This window comes from Phoenix dactylifera, chromosome 1, assembly GCF_051530095.1.
Source record: "Phoenix dactylifera cultivar Ajwa chromosome 1, Ajwa_hap1_PhDact_Kaust_v1.1, whole genome shotgun sequence".
In the NCBI taxonomy this organism is placed as follows: domain Eukaryota; kingdom Viridiplantae; phylum Streptophyta; class Magnoliopsida; order Arecales; family Arecaceae; genus Phoenix; species Phoenix dactylifera.
This window is the reverse complement of record NC_143190.1, coordinates 42,545,832-42,568,823: the sequence shown is the minus strand read 5'-3', so window position 1 is coordinate 42,568,823 and position 22,992 is coordinate 42,545,832. Positions and strand designations below refer to the sequence as shown.

The window sequence follows — 22,992 nt, the reverse complement described above, 5'->3', positions numbered from 1 at the left end:
CTGACCCATAATCTATGTGGATTAGGGGACACTGCAACACTAATATATTTGAGTCGACCATGAGCTGATTGTGATGTTTATAATTGGATTTGGATCATTAGCTTGCCAAAGATGTCAGGGATTAAATGAGGGTAGTATACGAGGATACGTGCGGATATGTATTTAGTCCCATATTAGTTATTTGTTTGATAAATCCTGAATATGTATGAGTCACCACAATATTATGATTATTATTATTATTATTATTCCATTTAAAGCTTCCGCCAACTCACCATGTGAGGAGTCAAAACTCACCCATCTTCTATCTCCGTACGTCCACCGTTGAGAAGACCTCAAACGATGGAGTGCTGTACATGCACCTACGAGCAAAATCTAATGCTAGGTTCGCAAGTGGTTCCCAAAGTCCAAGACGCTATTCTATACTCACTGGGCAAATTTCAACGTCGAACAAGGCACGTTAACCTACCCCCGAGCTCACGATCAACAAAGTCTCAGCCTTTAATTAGAATGGAAGAGAAGAGGCAAGCTCCCATTAACTGATCGAGTGACCCTTTCATCAACCCAAGGTTCCGAGCACTCGAAAGACACGGTAGAAGATGAAGCTAAGCAGTGGCAAATGCTTTGCTTTGCTCCTCTTCTTTGTGGCCGGGGCCATCGAAATGGGAGGGGCATCAGCCCAGGACATAATGGGCTGCCCAAGCAATAGGAGTCCATGCTTTTGGAGGCTGTTCCCGTGCCCGGCGGAGTGCCCGGCCATCCAACCCAAAAACCCCAAAGCCAAGAGATGCACCATCGACTGTGACTCACCCATTTGCCAAACCGTCTGCATTAGTATTGCACCATCCCCTGCATGCCTCAACATTTCTTCTTCTCTCTTTTCCATTATATTTCCGCTTGCACCTCCACCTTGAGCTTACTTTTTCTACTTAATTCCAGGTCCCAAACCTAGCTGCAATGGAATAGGATCCGGCTGCGGCGACCCTCGCTTCGTTGGCGGCGACGGCGTCGTGTTCTACTTCCACGGGAGGAAAGGCGAGCACTTCAGCCTCGTCTCCGATCCCGGCCTCCAGATTAACGCCCGCTTTGCTGGTCTCCGGCCGGCCGGAAGGACCCGGGACTTCACTTGGATTCAAGCGCTCGGAGTCACGTTCGGTTCTCATGCCTTCACCATTGAAGCAACTCGAGCCGCGCAGTGGGATGACGCCGTCGACCACCTCAACTTCACCTGCGATGGCGACCTCTTGCAGGTCCCAGAAGGCCACCTCTCTAGCTGGAAGTCGTATGATGGCAAGCTAATGGTGGAGAGGATTGGAAGCAGAAACAGTGTTAGGATCACGCTCAAGGAAATGGCCGAGGTGTCCCTGAATGTGGTTCCTGTCACCAAGGAAGATGATAGGATTCACCACTACCAGATACGGTCCGACGACTGCTTTGTACACTTGGAGGTGCAGTTCAGATTCTTCGGGCTATCGCCGGACGTGGAAGGAGTGCTCGGACGAACATATCGTCCAGACTACAAGAATGCAGCCAAGTTAGGAGTAGCAATGCCGGTGGTTGGCGGAGAGGACGAGTACAGAACATCATCACTCCTGTCACCGGATTGTAAGCGCTGCTTGTTTTCTCCCAAGGAAGATGCCTAAGTGGCCGGCCGCGTACGTGATTTAATTTTCCCGAGAGTTTAACGTTACCTGTTGAAATCCACAATAAAGTAAAGGGGATTGAATCGCAAAAGCATGAAACCATTTTTTGTAATAGCTAACAGTACAATTACATCTACGTATCTACGTACAGGTATGTAATAATAGCCTCGCTTGGGAGTTGGTAAGATGGTGTTCAAGAAGTTTCGCATGTTCCCCTGTTTCCCTGGTATCACATCCTCCATGTTTTCTCCCGACATCACATCCCCCATGTTTTCTCCCAATTCAGTATCAGATGCCGTGAGGAGGAGGAGATAGAATTCTCTCAACCCACTTAATTTAAATCTTTTAAAATAAAATTTTAAAAAATAAAAATAATATATATATATATATATATATATATATATATATATATATAATTGATGATGCATAGCTTTTATTTATAAAAGTAATGACATATTCTTTTGCACAATTCTAATACAATCTCTCTCCTAGTTCGAATTAAACTAAATTTTTAAAACTAAATATAAATAGTAGAAAGAAATATGAAAAACTAAAATTCTAGAGAAGATATATCTCGACTTCTATATTAACTTTGCTTGTTCTCACTTTGCTTTATTCTTCTTGAATTTGGAGGTACGTTTGGTCAAAATCTTTCATTAAAAAAAAAAACTTTTAGTTTAATCGATTTATTTTAGGATCCAAATAATAAAATTTTGGATTGTTTCAACCCCATATAAGGTTGGCTCTAAGTCATAGATTTCAAAAAGTTATCTAATATAAAAAAATAATAATCTTAGTCAGATGTCTGATGTAAAATAATAATAATAATTTTAATCGGATGCTCTGTGACTAAGTTATGGCCTCCGAAAGTTTGGCTTTCTGATATGGTGGATCTCGTTTCTAAATCTTGTCCAGCTTAACTCGTAGTGGCCAAAATAGTCCACATTGAGTCTGATGATTTTTTTGGACCACTTATGAGCAAATGTTGAGACGATCTCTATCTACATAGGAGGAAGTTAATTCGACGTGTAAATTAACAATCTTTTTGCCTCCTTTCATGCCCAAACAATATTTAATGCGTAAACTAACAATCTTCTGCCTCCTTTCACGCCCTAACAACCTTAAAGTCACGGATATAACAGTCACAAAGATTGACAGCGGGATTAAGCATTTGCTTCCGTCAAACTTAATTTTATGCACTGGTTGAAGGACCAGTTTTATAGCCAAAGGATAGGAGATTACTCAGGTAAATGAAATCGGTCTCTTCTCTTACTCTTGGATTCTTTCAATGAATTTGAGTTACTGGCTTATGTCATGAGTAACGAAATTGGGTTCCGAGTAAGGCAATGGATTTGTGAAACAGTGATCCTAATCAAGCGAAACCGCCGCGCTTCTGTCAATTGCTTGCCAGCTTTGAGTGGAAGACAGGCTCATGGATTCAACTACACTGAGGTCAACGGCCCGTTCTTTTCTTACTTCTAAGCATTGGATAGGCCTTTTGCACTCATGGCCACGTTCAATGGCTTCTGATGGGTTCTTGGCCACATGCGATATTGACTTGTATCTACTGCTTCTTGGAGCATCTTGGCGGGGTATCAAAGAACGTGGGGTTAAACGCATACTCGCACGGATCCTCACATACTTCATCCATTCAAGCTCTGACGTCTTCGTCACGTTAAGAATTCAAATCCATTCAAATTTAAGCACAAATACCACGATTGGCTCATAGTCAGCCTCAATAGATCTGTGCTGCAATTTCTTCTAGTTCATATAGGTTATGGGCCGGATTCGCTCTGATACTGTTGTCACAACTCAGAATCTTACCCAAAATGACTAGTCTGAAAGTATTATTAGGATTTCTTGATGCTATATAAGTACCCAAGATATATCTAGCAAATAACCAATGTGGGACTAAATATATGTTCACATATATTCTTATAGGAAGCGAAGGACATTGATCTTTTAATGTTGGCGCTAACTTTTGAAAACTCCTGTTCCTGGATCTCTTGAAAGAGCTCAGAGCATAAATAAACAAATTGAGAAATTTTTCAAAAGAAAAAGAGCAGCCATGGAGAGGGTTTTTGATACTCCTTTCCTTTTTATGGTATCAAGAGAGAACACTTTGTCTTTCGTTGAATAACTTCACAATTTGATACTTTATGAATTAATTTCAACTCCAATTTGTATTATCAGCATGCAGCATGCACTGATCCTTTACACTCGTAACTTTTTCTAAACATAAAAAAAAGGAATTCTATTCATTTATTGGAGACCACGCGTGGTGATCACCTTTATTTTTTTTTTTTTGCTAAGGGATCACCTTTATTAGCCTGTAGGTCTTTTCCACGAAATGCTCTCAGGTCAATTTCATTTATTTTATAATTAAAAGAATGCGATGTGATCATTAAGATTCCCATCACGTGATTGAGAGATACCAGAAGCAGAGCCGATCCACAGCACTCTTGCCCATCATCTGACCGTTCATCAAGTATTGGATAAGAAAAACATATCGTCTAGCTTTAAGTAGCAGAACATGATGGAATGGAAATGATCATATCCTCCCTCTCTCTCGCTTTCTCTCCCCGCGCCATGTCCGTCAACTATTGTTCCACGTCGACCGAGAATTTTCTCTTATTTCTGAAAGGCCCGTCCTTCTAGAGCAGAAGATTAGAGCGACTTATATTAGTTATATAGCTTACCACGGTTAGCTAAATAAGAATGGCCAAATCTTTGAGAACAGATGAGCGCATCTGAGATTGGTGGTAGACAGAGCCCTACTTCATACGGCAGAGATTTTTGACATCATTGTGTCGTCAGTCTTTAGGTTGCTAAAAAAATCTGTGGCTCTCATTCTCCTCTTATAGCGTCTAGAATTATGCTCGTCTCCTAAGAGCTCCCACCCCCTGATTTTCTTAAGGTGAACTTTGATAGCAACGTCAAAAAATATGGATACAGCGGCGGTGCCAAATTTGCCATCAGAGATCAGAAGGCCAAATTAGTAGCAGTTAGGGGTCGGTGAATTTTCGATCAGCCCGTTGCTGGTGCCGAGATCAGAGCCGTTTGAGAGAGTCTCTTATGTGAGGCGGGTGCTGGGTGTGGACCGTATTATCCTTAAAGGGGACTCAGCTATGAGAAGTGCTTTTGCTGCCGTACCATTTCATTTTACCAAGTTCAACGTTAGCCAGATTAGTAAAATTTTATTCGAATAGATTCAGGATCCAAGGCGTATTACCAGTGAGATGCAACTGCCTCATGACATCCGTAGTTTGTTGGGTGAGTACGGCTCCCATCAGGCTACTCATGTTTATAGAGAGGCAAAAGTGTTGCGGATTGGATGGCATTCTATGTGGCTTATCACTCCGAAAATTTTATTTGGGAGAACCACGTCTCGATTCCATCTTTCTTGGAATTTTTTTTCCTTTCTAACTTTATCAACTATACCCACGCCCATTGTCTGTGACTCGCGAATGCCAAAAAAAAAAAAAAAAAAAAAACAAACTAATGTTCCACTTGCTTAAACAGAAGTTATTAAAATTGTTTTTTATTTAAACATAGTAATTTCGTATACTTCAGATGTCCCCTGTTGTCAATAAAAATGTAATCACCATACTGTGTAAGTATCATCTAAAGAAAAGATTCAAATTTCACCAATTTTAGAAAGAAACAAAAAAGAAAAAAAAAGTTCTTAATCTGATTACGAGAGAGGGGAAGAATTAAACAATGCAAGAAAACAAATTAGTCAAACTAAAACGGGAAGATGCTTCTCCTGCACTCCAAGAGACCATCAAATACGAGGAGTATTCTGAAATACCTTTGTATTTCTTTAATTCTTTCCATCCGTAATTCCCACAGCATCATCGCCATCCCGACGAAATTTTTGCATCTCATTCCTGGTTTTCGGTTGCTATTTTCCCGTTGGAAACGTAGCTCCAGAAATTGTATAAATGGTCAAACTAAAACGGGACACCAAATTATTGATGGATGTGCAAAATTAACTTTTAAAAGGTAAAGCATTGCATGAGAATGATGCAGGAGATAGAAAGCTTTGACATAGGGCAGAGGCGCATCATTTGCTGCCCTAAAGAAACCCAACAGCACCTTGGGCATTAGGGCCTGCATCGAACTTTCACTACTAGTATAACCACGCCCAGCCCAACATGGTCACAATGGAGCATTACTCAGTCAGGATAGAAGGCATGAAAGGCAATGTAGGAGGAAACGAGGTATAAATAGTGTTGGATATGTAATTAGCTTTAAGAAAGATTCCAGTAATGTTTAAGCAGCAGTGATCAGGGCTTAGAAGGCCTGAGCACTTCCCTAGGACATCTAACAAACGGCTATTTGAACTATATTTAGAGAGGCTAACGAGGTCGCAGATTATATGAATGTTTATGTGGCTACCTACTCCGAAGGTACCTTGTGATTGGGCAGGTGTGGCATTTGTGATTAGAGACCATAGCGCCAGGCTGATTGCTGTGGAGGGTTGTCGTTCCGTTGAGGCCTCGGCATTTGGGGCGGAGCTCAGGGCTGCATGGGAGGGGCTATCCTATGCGAGACATGTATTGGAGGCTAACAGGATCATTCTGTAGGGGGATTCATCCGTCTTGATCGATCGTCTTCAGGTGGCGAGATGGGAGGGGGTAGAGCACCCGCTTTTGTGCGACATGCAACGGATGCTACGGGAGTGTCGGGCCACTCAGGTTAGGCATGTCCTTCGGGAGGCAAATCAAGCTGCTGATTGGGTCGTCTCCTTCACTGCTCAGCATTTCGGAGAGTTTTTGTGGACCCAGCATTCCTTAGTTTCTATTGCTTTCTGTAGTCTTTTTGATAGTGATGCAATTGGTTGTGCTCAAATGAGATCATTTTGAGCAGTCGACCCACCAAAAAAAAAGAAGTTGTTTTGAGCACTCCGTAACCTATTATTTTTTAAATTTTATTAGATGTATTCGTACTCATATTGTATGAAAAAAAAAAAAAAAAAAAAAAGCCCACTTGGAGAGCCCTCAACGGCTGGTCCATTTGTTGCTCCAACGGCTACATGGGTTCCTCTGCGTAACGGTCCAATAGGCCAGCCAACGGCCGCCGAAGGGGCCCAAAACGGAAACACCACAAGACCTCCACGGATAAGTTCCGGAAAAGAGGGAAACCCCTAAAAATTATAATAGAATTATTGTATCTTCTTCTTCCTGAAACACTCCTCCAAAAGCCACATATTTATGCCATGGTGATTCATTGCTTGCCTAGAAATTTAAACAAGACAGACATCCAATAAACAAAATGGTTAAGCTCTTCCGAAGATAGATGATACGTTGCGCTGTGAGCTCCTCTTAGTTCTATGAAGTTTTCAAAACCCCACCAATAGCAAGATGGAGCTCCTGAATTGCCCAAGCCTCCCCTTGACTCGAATTCGACCACTGCTGCAAACTGGGAACGCAAAATCCACCAGAGAGACAAAACTCGAAGGAGCTGAAGAGACCAATGGAGTCTCCAAAAAGGTGCGTGGAGGCCAAAGTCTCAGAAGAGCGTTTGAGCTCTTCTCCAATGAACAGAGAGAGCTCATTTCACACATCAAGCCTTCTTCATATGGGACTTTGCTGCGAGCTTGCTCAAAAGAGGGATTCTTAGAAGGGGGTCTTCAAGTCCATGGTCGCATGTTAAAGAGCGGTCTGGGATCCGATCCGTTCTTGCAATCCAGCCTCCTGAGCTTTTATGTGAAATGCGAAAGCTTGGATTTTGCTCGCAGGGTGCTCGACACCAGCAAGGTTAGAAGCAATCTCGTCTGCTGGAATTCCATAATTACGATGTACTATCGAATTGGGCTCGTAGAGGAGGCCTTGTCGATGTTCCTTGAATCGCAGAATTATGGGATTGAACCGGACGCGTTCACGTTTTCTGTTGCTATAAGAGTCGCAGGACAGCAAAGGGAGCCCTCTCTGGGGAAGCAGCTTCATTCTCTCTCCATTAAGTTAGGATATGGAGAAGAGGAGTTTGTAAGCAACTCTCTCATCCAAATGTATGCTGCTTGTGAGAGAATAAATGACTCGACTCGTGCTTTTGAGGCGATTTCCACAACAAAGAGTCCGGTAGCTTGGAATTCTATGATCGCTCGGCTAGTGGAGCATGGGATCCATGGTGATGGTTTTAATCTTTATAAGGAGATGTTGAGCGCTGGAATCGAACCAACTCCTCTAACTTTCAGCAGCCTGCTGAAATCTTGTGCTGATATCGAAGCAAATTCTATGGGAAAGCAACTTCACGGACAACTTATTGTGCGCGGTTTTGATTCGAATATGATTTCAGGGACTGCACTTGTGGACTTGTATGCAAAGTGTGGAGAATTAGAAAATGGAAGGCAGGTCTTTGAAAGAATGAAACAGAGAAACGTCACCAGTTGGAATTCCATAATTAGAGGGTACTCTCAGATGGGCTGCAGAGAAGAAGCTTTCAAACTGTTTCGAACGATGAGAAGACAAGCAACTATCCCAGATAAGTTTACATTCCCTGCTTTACTGACTGGGGTTAAAGTAGGAGACCACGTTCCTGAAGAATTCGAAGCGATGCATGCATATATCTTCAAGGTTGGATTGGAGAGAGATCGTTTCATTGGAACTTCTTTGATTGCTGTGTATTCAGCAAAGCGAAAAATTGAGTATGCTAGACTAGTATTTGATGATATGGATTCAATGGACAGTGGAGTTTGGTCTTCAATAATATCTGCAAGCGTGAAGGGTGGCAGAGAAGAGGAGGCACTCCAGCTATTCATTGAGATGATGTACTTAGATATTGAAACCAGTCAGTTCATCTATTCAAGCTTGTTCTTGGCCTGTGGAGAGTTACCAAGGCTAGAAATGGGGAAGCAGATCCATGCTCGCTGGTTAAAAAGCAGTGATTCCTCTGATGTAGCAACAAAGAATTCCCTTATTACCATGTACTCGAACTGCGGGTGCATCAGTGAAGCATGGAGAATCTTCAATTCAATAGCAAAACCAAACGTGATTTCGTTCAACTCAATTATTTCAGCTCTTGCTCAACATGGATCTCCAAAAGAAGCTGCGGAGCTCTTCAGACAGATGAAACTTGTTGGCCAAAGACCTGATGAAATTACTCTCCTAAACCTCCTTTCAGCTTTCAATCATGCTGGTCTTGTTCGTGAAGGCCTGGAGGTATTCGATTCCATGGAAGAAAATGAAGGGATCAAACCGAGATACCAACACTATGCATGCATGGCGGACATGATGGCCCGAGCAGGAGATATTGAAGGAGCAATGAGTCTAATAGATACCATGCCTTTCGAACCCTGCACTTCTCTATGGAGAACTGTTCTTGGAGCTTGTGGTAAACACCGAAACATAGGAATCGGAAGGCAGGTAGCAGAGTTGCTGCTCGAATCAGAACCAAACGAAGCTACTAATTATGTACTCGTTGCTAATATCTATGCTAGATCAGAAAGATGGAGAGAAGCTGAAAGGGTCAGGCAGTTGATGGAAGACAGAGGTTTGGAGAAGGAAATTGCTGTCAGTTGGATTGAGATTAATAGAAGAGTTCATACGTTCAGAGTTGAAGACCAATCGCATCCTTTATCACAAGAAATATATGAGAAGTTACACGAGCTAATCACGGAGATTAAAACAGCAGGTTATGCACCTGACATTAGCTTCACGCTTCACGAGGAGGAGGAGAGTAGAAGAGAAGAATCACTGTTCTACCACTGTGAGAAGCTGGCATTTGCTTTTGGAGATCTTTCTACCGCTCAAGGGGCGACACTACGAATCATGAAGAACCTCCGGGTTTGTGGAGATTGTCACTGTGCGTTTAAGTACTTTTCTCTGATCACAGAAAGGAAGATTATATTGAGAGACACGCATAGGTTCCACCATTTTGTCAATGGGGTGTGTTCTTGCAGCGATTATTGGTGACAATAACTTTAAGATCTTGTTTCCTTTAATTAACATAAGCCTGCAAAACTATGAAAGTTAACTTTAAGATCTTGTTTCCTTTAATTACCATAAGCCTGCAAATCTATGAAAGTTATTGAACAACTGTGAGTGGTGTTGAACTGAGAACTCACTTGGATTGGGATGAAAGTGAAATCGTGCAGGGAAAGTAGAATTACATAATGCTGCATTTCAAATGATGAAAGGCTCCAACACAGCCATTCATCTACTGTGGTGAAGAACAAGTTCATGTTCCAATTAAAATAAATACCCAATAGGCCTCGTCGAGAAAATAATGAAGCCAATCTTTTTCGACTATCTTGAATAGGCCGCTGAAAACAATTGAAGACTGAACCAGTGACTGAAGCATCTTAATTTGCCTGGCAACCAAAACATAGCTTAAAAATGCTACTTCAATGGCTCGAGAATGAAAAATAACCTGATGAAGAGGCTTAATTTTTTGCATTCTGAGTGAAATCAAGGCAGGTCTGGCAGCTGCAGTCCGCGAAGCGACAGATCTCACAACCAAAACAGACGCATGTGGTGCACCCTCTGCACGACGGTGAATGCAAGCATCCCCTCAATACCTTGCGGCTGGCTCGCTCCTCTTCATCATCGCAGCTAACCCTGATACATGGAAGCAGCACACAAGGCATGACGCATAGTGAAATATAGGAAATGGGAGAAAATGCATGCAGAAATAATGATTGTGTTCAAAATATGGAAGAGTGAAGAAGTCCTTGAGATGACAAAAATACTAGGTGAACAGATCATGTGCGAAGCACTACTACTAGGTCATTAATTTTTTTTCCCTTCCAGAAAAGCTAATTTTTTTATGCAAATGTTTCTAATTGTGCCATTGTACTACTAAAATCTAAATACTTTGATTTAATTGGATATTCTTGATGCACTGGCACCAACACATGGTAGCAATATGCAGTTAAAATGGTACTGTCCATGAGGCCACATTTTCTGTTATTATACTTGTCAGGCAATGATGATTTAGTATTGTCAGTTGAATCTGGAGATGCCTACTCTAAAGCCTGAATAAAATAAGAAATTAAGTTTCTCTAACATCAAATTCAGTTTACCACCATGCAAGTCTACTTCCCTTCTTCAGCTTCCACTTTTGCAAATTTTTCCCCCTAACCCAGTAAATAAATTAATTAATAAATTAATAAAGCATAAGAATTGCCATGATCCCACGTAAGATTTTCTCAGTTCAACTCACAAATTTAAAGAAAAAAAAGATGTTCTCAGATTCTAACTCTGTTGAAAACACTCTTCTCGTAAAGTCAAACACTCAAAAGAGTTTAACTTGTCATGATACCCTTAAAACACAAAATAAAGTGAATATGCACAATTAGATTTTCAGTTACAAACCCCTAAAGCAAACAGGCTGTAATTGCATTCAAATTACTCCATGGTTAAACCTGATCTTAATTCTATCAAATCCTTTTGATATTTTTCAAAAAAAAAAACTACATAATCCTACACTATATGCATTTACTTGAACTCGAATTGATGCACAAAGGAGCTCGTTGTAACTAAAACAGAACCAACGCTGATAGTAATTCCAGACATAAAACTATTTATTTGAAACACAAACTGATGAATAAAGGATAGAAAAAAAAGGATCTGTCAGCGGATCATTTTGCTTCTGATAAGCAAGAATTTGTCCCAACTTAATGACATTGATGAACAGCTACCTGTATTACCGTTTTCATACTTTCATGATGTATTCCTACAATGGGATGCCATGTTATTCCCAGGGTTGTACATCTGATTGCCATAACATTGTCATAAAGCAAGACAATGCCTTCTTCCACCAAAAATTATTGATTTACAAATTAAAGAAAAAAAAGAGAACACTTACAATAATATTCAAATATATTTTCATACACAAAATAACCATGAAGCTTTAAATCCATCACTAGACCCATTTCAAGACTAGAGAACGACCTGAATATCAAGTGTAACTGCACGATATACAGGCAAAGCATGAGAAATAATAGCAAAGTTGTGTACAAAGTAGGCTGTAACCAATTTGACATTTTTTTGCAAATAAAAATTTATTGTAGCAGCTACACCATAAGCAAAACTTCTGTATGTCAACAAGTTAATATAAAAGAAAAGAGACGACCCTTCTTATATCTAAGGCACGAAGAATATGCATGGGTATGACAACGATTAAAGAGCCATACAACCCAGTTAGAACACCTACTTGTCAAACTTTGAGTCAGAGCATTTCCAATCGAGATCAGCCACAGCATCATGGTAAATGCGGCATTCCTCTTTGGTCCGAAGGCGAAACCTGCGCTCCTTGTTACACCTTGTACAGCGGATAAACTCGTCGCGATGACATGGTCGTCCATTGGGACCTTTATGAGAGCTATTGCCAGTTTTTGACATTTGATTGTAGTACTTAAGTAGAATTGTCTTTGACAGTGGAATTTTTTCACCTTTAACTATGACCCATACATTGCTCTTCCATTTCCTTGTAGTCTCCCTCCCAGAATGCTTCTCAAATGCAGCTGGGGTCAACTTATCTGAAAATTATATTCATAGCAGATCAGCCAACAGACAAGAAGATTTGGTTATTGGAGCTTATGAACATCAAGCCTACCATCCACATCAAGGTTCGCCATTTTGGTACTGGATCCCATACAAGTTGATCCTATTATAGTATTGGTACGCGGTACAGTATCGTAAAGTTCAGCATACCGAGTGTCGGTACGGTACCACATGCCGGTTTGGCAAACCTTGGCCCACATACATTTGAGGTGTGATATTGAATGCTCCAGAACGTGGAACAAATGCCAATATCTTTAACAGGCATCAGATATATTTCATGACATTGCAAAAATACAAGCAAGCATGCTATTTCATTGTAAACAAAAAATCTTCAGCTCGAAAAGCATGCGCAAATGGAATAAATCAAAGTAGGATGTTCTTATCCACATATAACAGTATATGCCTTCTTTGTGCACTCACACATAAATTCAGTAAAGGAAGGGAACAATATACATAATCACCAAAAAGCTATAATATGCATGTAATGGCATTTCTGAAGCACCCTTTTCGACTTGAGCATCTTGATGTAATGAAGCAGAAGAACAATTAAAATACACAAAAAGCAACATACTGCTTTTAACTTTTAATCTAATAACTTGCCGGGATTTAATGGCATCCATAAGTTTTCATCCCAGATGAATTTTTAGAACTGGACTTCCTAGTTTAGAATTGCGTACATGCATTTTTACTTAGCATTTCTCTACAGAACCTCAAAAGAATCTAAAATAAATAACTGGGTTATGTGCTGAAAATCAGTCCGGTTGCCTAAAAAAGGTTTGTTTCATTTTCATTCTATTAACGTTATGGTCTAAAAGACTTAGATCATAAATGAATGCACGATCCAAGGAATTGGCATGCAGAGCTCTTCCAGACCAAAGTCAAAATAGGAGAGGCCCCTATAAGAATTATTATCGGAGCAGGGAAGACAGGTTAAATCTGTTCACATGAAGGATATCAAATTATTTATTTTGGTACATCTATGCATATGCTACCTTATGCTTCATTTTCTCAATAAAATAATGAAATAAATTATGCAGGGGTAGAGTGTAACAGACATTACAAGATGGTATAATCAAAAACAGAAATTGTGAAAAGCAGACCAAACTTGATATGCTCATGGAGAGTAGTCAGAGATGTGAAAAATAGGATTAGTCAATCAACATAATATATGGTGTTCAACTCACTTGACACACTACTTAGGGCCAGGTATTTACTAGTTATGATTCAGTTATTCCAAGTCATAATGCAAATTATATAATAGAGTTGGATGGAAAATAGTGTTGTTAGCTCCCAAGGCATCATTTACTGATGACAACTGCAGTTGATGACAGCACACTGCTGCCATCGTTGAGGAAACAAAGATAGCCCGCTTCCTAGAACTGGGAAGCCCCCATAAAATCTTGTTACTTCGTACACTCCCAAGAAAAATTGAGAAAGAACAGAGAAGTAAATCTCATCAATGTAAATCTACAAAGCAAGCACAAAACAGTTGAGTGAAGATAAAAAGTCTCTACCATCACAAAACAAAAATCTGCCAGGCCATAAATAACAGTGACATCTCAAAAACATAGAGTCTAGAAATTAAAACATGCAGAGGATCTTCTTCTAACAAAAGTTCCATGCTCAAAAGTTGGCTGCACGTGATAGTAAACGAATCAGACTTAAGACTTAGCATGAGAAGAAAAATCTCTCGAACAGAAAAACATGGCCAACATGAGAAGCAACCACACAAAGTCAGGCTATCAATCATAAGACGTGATGACCACATTGCAAAGATAATGGATTCATACAGCACTGCACACTAAAAAGAGCAGCACACAACAACACTAACACAAAAGGCTTCACGATAGTACCGAACATCACGAAATCATATGTGAATATAGCTGATATTTTTATATAAAACAGACACATATTTCACAGAACGAAGAAAAACTACGCCACTGATATGAATGTGGCTGAGCTAATATACAAATAACAAGCACGAGTCCAGTATCAAACATCATGTGTGCAAGAAGAACAGATGCTTTTCTACCCTTAAAAACCCATCATCATCAACGCCAAGAAACTGATACCTGCCTCATATCTCATACTATAAACAATATACCTAAGCATTCAAAGAGAGGAAAGCTCAGGAGAGCAAGAGATCCAACTGACCTTCCTGACAACCCGGTGTGCACTCGCAGCTGATCTCGAGATCGCCCGAGGCGAAAACCCTAAGCCGCCCGACGGCGTCGCCATAGCGGTGGCTCGTGCACCCGCACGTCATCTCGACGAAGTCTCGGCCTCTCTTCAACCCACTCATCTCGCTCAATTCCTCGTCGGTAAATAAAAAGGCGACATCTTTCCCCGGAGCATAGGCCATCTCTCTTTCTGTCGGAAAACTCGAGAAACCTCGCAAGATCCCTCTTTTTGATACGAAAACAACGAAAATAAGACAAGAAACGAGCTCGGTTCTCCCTGGATCGCCTTTAGAAGCTTCGGGGCGTCCCAAATAACGGAGGACTCCCTCAAAGGAGATCAAGGACGGTGAAAAGTCTCCCAAAACCCCTGTATAGAGCTGTGGAGGTGAGATCTGGGAGGAGCCCACGTCAAGAACAGCAACAGACCGCTTCCAGAGGACCAAACCTCGTCCGAAGCCAGCCGAAAGGTACCAAAGACGCCGCCTTTTCGCTACCGCGACACGTCGAGAGGACAAAGGCCGCAAGGATCGACAGAAAGAAGCCCCCTCGCACACGCCTCTCCCATAATAAACCAGTGGACAAAGGGCTTTCCCCTCGTTACGCCAAGCCGCTTCCCATTACGCGCTTCCCCTGACACTTTCCTCCCCCTCCTCCTCCTCTTCCTAGAGAAGAGAGAGCAGCTCCGATAGTGGCAGCGCGCAAGGACCCCGAGAGGCGAATCGTCTCAGGGGCGCGCTTCGCTCCGCGAAATCTGGTGGAAAGAATACAAAGGGAGGGGAGACGGGGAGGAGAGAGAATAAATTTGGGAGCAAGTTTGGATTCCCGAAAAGAGCCTGGCCGGCCTGGCCGAGACGATATGGGCAGTAACGCGCCCCGCTCGTGCATGACATGACATGAGAAAAGAAGTATATGTGGATTTTTGCATAACGGTCACTATACTTTCCTGAAATTACGGATCAGTCTTCCTCGTTTCTCTCATTTTACAACAGTCCTATATATTTTTGAAGAAGCATTTAAATCGGTTCGTTAAATATTGGATCCCCTCCCTCATCCCATGTCAAATAGGATTTTCTTTTATGCCAAAGAGTTGGACTTCATCAGTCTCTTCTTTTATGTGCTCCACCGAAACAAAAATAAAAAAATAAAAAAAATCGACAAGATATCATTTGTTTTCATATTAGTTTTTGGTTTCTAACAGGTTATTTCTCTTAAACCCTATTCTCCAATCTCTTTCATTTTTCTAATTCTTAATTCTTCCTCTCTAAATCCACTCCCACCTATCTCAAATTTTCTTACCATCTTCTTTAGAAAACAAATTTAACCTAATATTTCTCTTTCTCACTTCCCTCTTCCAACATCTACATTATGAAGAATTTCATAGGAGGGCTTTGCTAGTAGAATTCCTTTAAAAAAAAGGGTAAGATTAATTTTTCATTTATTGACCAGCTATATAATTCAAAATTTTCCATGTTAACTTTATTTTGGTAAATAATTTGAGTTTTAAAAATATTTTAATATAATAATGATTTTTAATTTTAGTTAATTACAAGATAAATACAATATGGATTGTACCATGTATATGCATAATGTTATCTAAAAACAATAATTATGAACCACAGAAAGTTGTCAAATATTTGTTTTATTTATAGAGTAATTATCAAGAGTTTCAATTACAAACTATAATTAATAGTAAGGAAGTATTTGATGAGATAAAATACAAAGAATAATTAAACAAATTATATAAAGCATAGCAGTATGCAGTGTTGATGCATGAAATAAACAATATTAGTGCATACAATAAGTATTACCAAGATATATAACGAGAAGTATCGGTAGACACAACAAATAGTATCGGTGTATATGATAGCTATGCATAATGTATATAGAATATGTTTATAGTAAAAAATACTAGTAAAAAAACTTTATTACAAATTGTGTCACACTATCCACTATTTTAAGTTTAGTTTATATGAAAATAATATAATCCTTAGTAAAATATATTTTTGCTTATTTAAGTTATTTATGATGTTCATTACATTTTATGTTTACCACTTTTGGTCCTTATCCACTAATGTATAAATTTAATATCATTTTATAGTTTTAATAAGTAATTGGGTTGCTATTTTAATTTTTCCGATGATACTATGGAGGACGTTGCAATATTTCTTTTGTTTTGGGAGCATATATATATATATATATATATATATATATATATATATATATATATATATATATATAACACGATATTTTCAAATATCGCTAGAAGTTCCTATCACATATCGAGGAAAATATTGGAGCAAGCACTTCACATTAAGTTCATTGAGATTACATACTAGCTTTCACAAGATAGCAGAAAGTACCCAATGAGATCTGACAAAGAAATGGATCAGATGTTTAAATAGCGGCCACTAAATGATGTAATTAATAGAGATATACATCTTGTGTGACATAGGAAAAAATAATATACTGCTATCCAGCAAGAAAAATTGATGCCGAAAGCTCCCATCCTTGGAATCTACTGCACTTCAAATCTAAAGCAACTGAAAAAAGCCTTCTTTTCAATAGCAACCATATACAAGATTTGTAAAAAAAAAACATGTACAAATAAACCACTACCGAAGAAGCACGATCTAACCCTCACCTTTGATGATCAATTTCATGAAAATTGTTGATTAGAAAATCCTTAAAGCATGAAAAAATTGAGATTTCTTTGGAGTTCGGTGGAGAAGAAGACAAAGGGAAAAGAAGAGAGAAAGGAGGAGTCTCTTCCATAAGCCAGCAATTGATTTGTTCTACAAACTTTTCAACTAGACCAAGAAAAATTTAGATATTTCAATTAACTCAAATGCAATATTATGTTTACGTTGTATTAGAGTTTAATGCGGAAACGCCCTGAATCGTCCAGTTTGAAGCATTTCGAGCCGTATCGACTGCGGACTGAGACGGTTCTGGCAACAAAAACGAGACCGACATCGGAAAGAGAGAGGACGAAGAAAAAAAGAAAAAGAGAGAGAAAACGAGGGAGGGAGGGAGAGAGAGGAAAATCAAGATCGGGAAACCACTGCACATAGGAGGGAGCCGTAGAAGAGAGGCTCGCTCTGGTCTCCTATTTCATTCAAAATAGGGGCCGGAGGAGCTCCTTTTATTTTTAGTGTTTTTAAGTGAAAGTCGGCAAACCAATTGCCAACTTTATTTAATTTTTTTATTTTAAAAAATTAAGTCAAGTCAGCAGTGGGTTTATCGACTTTACTTAAAAACTTAAAAAATAAAATGGCCCCCTCCGGCTCCTATTTCGAACAAAGGGGGACTGAAGGGAGCTCTTCTTCCGCGGCTCTCCGGCCTCGACTCCTCCGCGCGGCAATTCTCTGGCTCCGCCTCCTCCATACAGCGGCTCTTCGCCGATCTTCTTTGGCCTCCCCCTTATCTCTTTTTTTCTCTCTCTTTTTCTCTCTCGTTCTTCCTCTCTTCTGCTTCTTCTACTGTGTTGGTACAAATCCGACATGATATAGTACAGAAGTGTACCGATTCATTCTGTTAGGCAATTAGTATGGTGCTCGGTATCGGTTTTGCCCGCCGTAAAAATTGTGATCCAGTTAATTTTCTAAAAGTAATAATGACTATTTTGCAATTATTGAAAGAATAGTGATTGACCTGCAATTTCAGGGGAGTACATGGATGATCATGCAAAATATCCAAATATTTATTCACGGTTTTGTTCTGAAGGGGCAGCTGGAGAGCGAAGGAGAGAGAGAGAGAGAGAGAGATCTCGGAGCCAAGGTTTTATGATGGCAGTACTTTTCAACTATTTCCATATGAGTGGACCCCTCCTCACTCTCCAAAAAGTGGATTAGCTTTTTCAGAAAGCTCCACCAACCAAACCGTGTCTTTCTGTCTCTAGCGCACTCAAACAAGTTTTCTGGTGGAGGTTTTTATTTCATCCCGACCATTGATTAGAACCCTTCGCAAGATCATTATCACTTCTGACCTCACTCAGTCTTACCCATGTTTTACTGTTCAGCTGACATGTACTTACGTATTCTTTCCTGTTACTTAATCGCCAGAATTACTGGCTAGTTGCCTGCTCCGCCGATCACAGTAATCATTCATGTGTCATGGCAACATCTATAAATACTATATGGGAGAGTCTTAGATTCTCTTTTTTTTTCCTCAATATCTCCCTCTTCGGACAAACCGAGCGAATGGTGCAGAGTTGAGAGCCGCACGAGAAATTATTATCTATGCAAAATTGGCGATCTGCATTCAGCTTGAGAGCGATGCGGCTCTGGTGATCGACTAAATTCAAAAAAGTACCGACAGATATAGGCATCTGGATAGACATTCGCTTCTGTAGAATATATGTGAGATTATGAAGAGACTTGCAGCATTCTGGGCCATTCATATCTATCGGAAGACGAATAGTGCGACTGATTGGGTCGCCTCCTATGCGGTACCCTACTCAAAAAAAATTCGGTGGGAGGGCACGGAGTCTGCTCTCGACTTTTGCTTTTTGATTCTTATGAGTACATTAATACGCGTATGGTATGAGTTGCCATTGCAAAAAAAAAAAAAAAAAAAAGCAAAAGGGTCTAGATTTTTGAAAAAAAAAAAAATCTATAAACATTCCGATTTTCTCTTCTCTATGTTTCACGGATCATTAAGAATTTAATAGGCATGCAGCTGTAATTTAGTCAACTTCCTCGTATAGTGTTATTTCATCATTAACCTATGTTTAGCAATTAATCATAGGATGCAGATGCAAGACATCTGATTCCTCATCATATCAAGATACTTGCATGTGACGTGTCTAAGGCTTGCCTTCAACCTAAAATGTTAAAGATTGGATGCAAGCATGAAGGATTCGCCTTCGCATAAATCCATCATCGGATCATCCATAGATCATTATGAGATATGCGAAGGCGGTGGGTGATCGAATAGTAGATTCATGCGAAGGAACGTGAATGCAATTGCTTCCAAACTTTGCCTACCATGTATTATTGAGGCATTGCAAAGTCCACAAACATCTCACATGGTCACTCTATTAATGGCCACTCTGCTTTTCAGAATGCCAAGAGCATACCTTCTAACAAGCGAAAGCTGGACACTCCCAAGATAGAATGAATACATATTTTTGTATTCAACTTTTCCATGTAGTAAAACAAACTGGCTTCTTGTGTCCGTGGCCTTCTTTTCAACTTCCATGTGCATCACAAGCCAAGGTTACGTTGAACAAGAAGGTGAAGATAATTTTAGAGAATCAGAGAATCCAAATGGATGATCATCACATGCATTTACGATAGCGATATATGGAGTATTAAACTAAGGGTTAGAAGAGAGTTTCTGACTAGTTCTCCTCCCAACTTTGTTGCTGTACATGTAGGAGCCATCTAAATCCCTTGACCAACTTGGATGGTCTCCCTAAGAGGAGAAAGAACAATTTAAAAAAAAAAACTTTTATATGCAATTGAGGAACAATTAAACCTAGTTTCTATATTACCATGTAAAGTATATGCTCGACCAACCACATGCCGATTGTTTGGTTTAAACTATCTAGGCTAGTCGACCATGGCATGAGCCAGTGCAAACTGACTTCATGTGGAAGTTTTTAAGAGGCTACCTAGCTAGGTGATAACTCCGCAATTTACATGTCCATGCTTTCATGCTTGGTATATATTATGGCAATAAATGACTAAGATGATGTGATGCGATCAGATTCATACAGCTCATGATCTATATGGCAATCCAGATGCGCTCTGAGATTCTCCAAGATATCGTGTTCGGAACTTTCAAATCGACCTAAAATATAAGACAAACAGATCAGAAGCAGTCAATTTCTAGAGGTAGAGTCTCTCGGCTCAATCCGATGACCAGTCAACTTGGCAATCAGCTTGAGCTAAGTAAAACCTCCTTGTGGCGGATGCAACTCAGTTCATTTGCTTAAAATACATATGAAGCTCCGGCAATTCTGTTGCCCAGATAGACAACCCAAGAGGGGGGGGGGGGTGAATTGGGTTTTTAAATTAATTTAGATATTTAAAACGATGTGGTTGATTAATTAAAAACTTTTGCAAGTTATTTAATTTATGCTAAGTGCTGTGAGTGATGTGAGGGGAAGAAGAAGAGACAATCCAACACAAACACCAAGTTTTATAGTGGTTCGGAGCTAACCCTTGCTCCTACGTCCACTCCCCAAGTCTCACTTGGGAATTCACTATAACCCCCTTGGATTACAGCCGGTTGTTTTCCAAGCTCACAACCAAACTTATTGTTTTACGAGCTCACAACGAACTCGGTCGGTTTTCCCAGGCTCACCGACTAGAACCGCCCTGATTGTTTTCCCGGAATCACAATCAAACCCTTACACACGTTGGTTTTAACTCGGCTCACCAACCAACCTCAATCCCCTTGATTCAATCCCCCGATTGAACCAAGTAAATACAAGTTGTAGAAAGAAAAACAGAAAATGAGCTTCTCAAAAAGCAGATGAAAACAATATGAACAATAAATGAAGTTAAGAAGCCTCAAACGCTTTTAGATCGGAGATGGGGAATGGCTTCTTAGACTTCTGGTCTCCTCTTGAAAGAGTGGTCGACTTGAATGCAGGAGGAGGAAGCTTTAATTGCTGGGAAGATGTTGTTGGTAGCAGTAATTGCAGATCTTCCTCTTTTTCGTTGATGAGCACCTTGCAGAGCTTGAATGCTTGATTAGTTGGAGTGGAATCACTGTTCTCTGCCTTGCTACAGTCCTCTGTGGCTATTTAAACCAACCCCCACGGAAACTAGCCGTTAGAGTGTTTTTTCTGCCCGTTCTGCACACTCTGCGCAGCCTGACAATATGACCGTTGGTGGGTTGGAGTCGACTCGCGCGATCAGGAGTCGACTCGGCTGTAGCGGGAGTCGACTCAAGCTTTTCCGGAGTCGACTCGGCAACTGTTCCAAATTTGAATTAAAGTTGCCTTCACGACTGGGAGTCGACTCGTCTTGACCCGGAGTCGACTCGCCAACTTCTGGAGCTGACTTGGCAATTTTGGAGACGGCTCATCCACTGAAGTCCGTGGATCCAATTTTGAATTTTGTCCACTCGAGTCGACTCGACTGTCCTGGGAGTCGACTCGAATCTCAGAGCCCGAACTCCCGATCCTCTGTCTTTTGGCTCATCCAGTCTTGGAGTCGACTCGAAGTTCCTTGGAGTCGACTCGGCTCTCAGTTTCCGAAAGTTGGTCTTCTGCCTTTTGACGTGAAGCTGTCTTGGAGTCGACTCGAGCTGTCTGGGAGTCGACTCGAATCTCAGAGGCAGTAACTTGGTCTTCTGTCTGTTGATGGTCGCGGAGTCTCGGAGTCGACTCGTGCAATGCGGGAGTCGACTCGAATCTCAGAGTCCCAAAAATGCTCTCTGACTTTTTTCCTTGTGTTCCGCTGAGAGTCGACTCATGCTTTCTTTGGAGTCGACCTGCCAACCATCGGAGTCGACTCGCGTTCCACTGGAGTCGACTCGAATCTCAGACCCGAAAAATTGCTATCTGACTTTTCTGCCTGTGACTGCTTGGAGTCGACTCTTACTTCCTTGGAGTCGACTCGGTGAACATCGGAGTCGACTCGCGCACTTCAGGAGTCGACTCGATGACAGGTTCTGAGTTGAAGCTTTCTGTTCTTCTGTCTGTTCTCAGTCGGAGTCGACTCGTACTAATCAGGAGTCGACTCGAGATCGTGCCAGTGAACTTGATACGCTTGGAGTCGACTCGTGATACTCTGGAGTCGACTCGAGTCTCAGACTTTGGTTCATGCAGACTTCTTAACTTATCCAAAATACTATGAACCAAGTCTAGAGACACTTAGACAGGATTTTTACTGAAACACTCAATTGAATTCATTAGTAATCACAAGATATACTCAAATGCTTTGAGCTCATCAAAATCAAATGGGGTTTTAATCAATCACTCCACAATCTCCCCCTTTTTGATGATGACAAAACTTTGAGTATATGTAAAATGAATTGCTCAATAAATAATGAAATAAAATCCATAAATGAATTCAAATGTCTGGTAATTTACTTTATCCAAGCTTGAAAGGAGTGAAACAATAAATTTCGGAGTTAAAGCTCCCCCTTTCATTTGGAATTATATAAGCCTTCATATTATGCAATCAATTATTTGGCTTATATGTTATTAATGATTTAGCTTGATTAAAATTCAGATTCTCCCCCTCAACATATGCATTCTACTATGTTTTGATTCTCTGAATTTCTTTTTAGCGCTTTGAAGTTTTTGAACTTAAATTTTTGGTTTTTAGAGGGAAAATCTGTCAATTTGTTCTTGAGTAGGATTCAGCTAATCTCCGAATATCCCTTGAATAGATTCTGGAGATTACTCCATTAGGAGCCCCAAAAGAGAGATAATGAGCCTCGAGGTACCGAATCCACTTAGAACAAATTTGTATGTGTTTTTAAGAGTTTATCTTTTTATTGATTTCTTTTACATATTTTATCCATGTTTCTCCCCTTTTACATATTTTATACATATTTCTCCCCCTTTTTGTCATCATACCAAAAAGGAGGTAATCACACACAATCAATGGCATAACCAATCATCAAATGGCACAGAAATGAAGATAAGATGTCTACTCATTGTATTGATATGAATGTGAATACATTTGAGCATACAATAAGTAA

General features: G+C 40.3%; 2 protein-coding genes and 1 pseudogene across 3 annotated transcripts; 2 read left to right on the top strand and 1 right to left on the bottom strand.

Annotated features, from left to right (window-relative positions):
• The first annotated feature begins 323 nt into the window (after positions 1–323).
• On the top strand, positions 324–1,840 carry LOC103695811 (uncharacterized). The gene is made up of 2 exons (XM_008777228.5): positions 324–831; positions 937–1,840. Exons 1-2 carry the CDS (start codon positions 597–599, stop codon positions 1,638–1,640), a joined length of 939 nt encoding a protein of 312 aa, XP_008775450.4. The 5' UTR covers positions 324–596; the 3' UTR covers positions 1,641–1,840.
• Positions 1,841–6,799: 4,959 nt separating this feature from the next.
• LOC148715291 (putative pentatricopeptide repeat-containing protein At5g52630 pseudogene) lies at positions 6,800–10,494 on the top strand (annotated as a pseudogene). The gene has a single exon (XR_015967571.2). The product of XR_015967571.2 is annotated as a putative pentatricopeptide repeat-containing protein At5g52630 pseudogene (transcript).
• LOC103695807 (protein ULTRAPETALA 1-like) lies at positions 9,687–15,204 on the bottom strand. Its single transcript, XM_088701876.2, has 3 exons — positions 14,303–15,204; positions 11,799–12,123; positions 9,687–10,201 (listed from the first exon to the last, which is right to left on the bottom strand). Exons 1-3 carry the CDS (start codon positions 14,508–14,510, stop codon positions 10,027–10,029), a joined length of 708 nt encoding a protein of 235 aa, XP_088558002.1. The 5' UTR covers positions 14,511–15,204; the 3' UTR covers positions 9,687–10,026.
• Between the last annotated feature and the right edge of the window lie 7,788 nt (positions 15,205–22,992).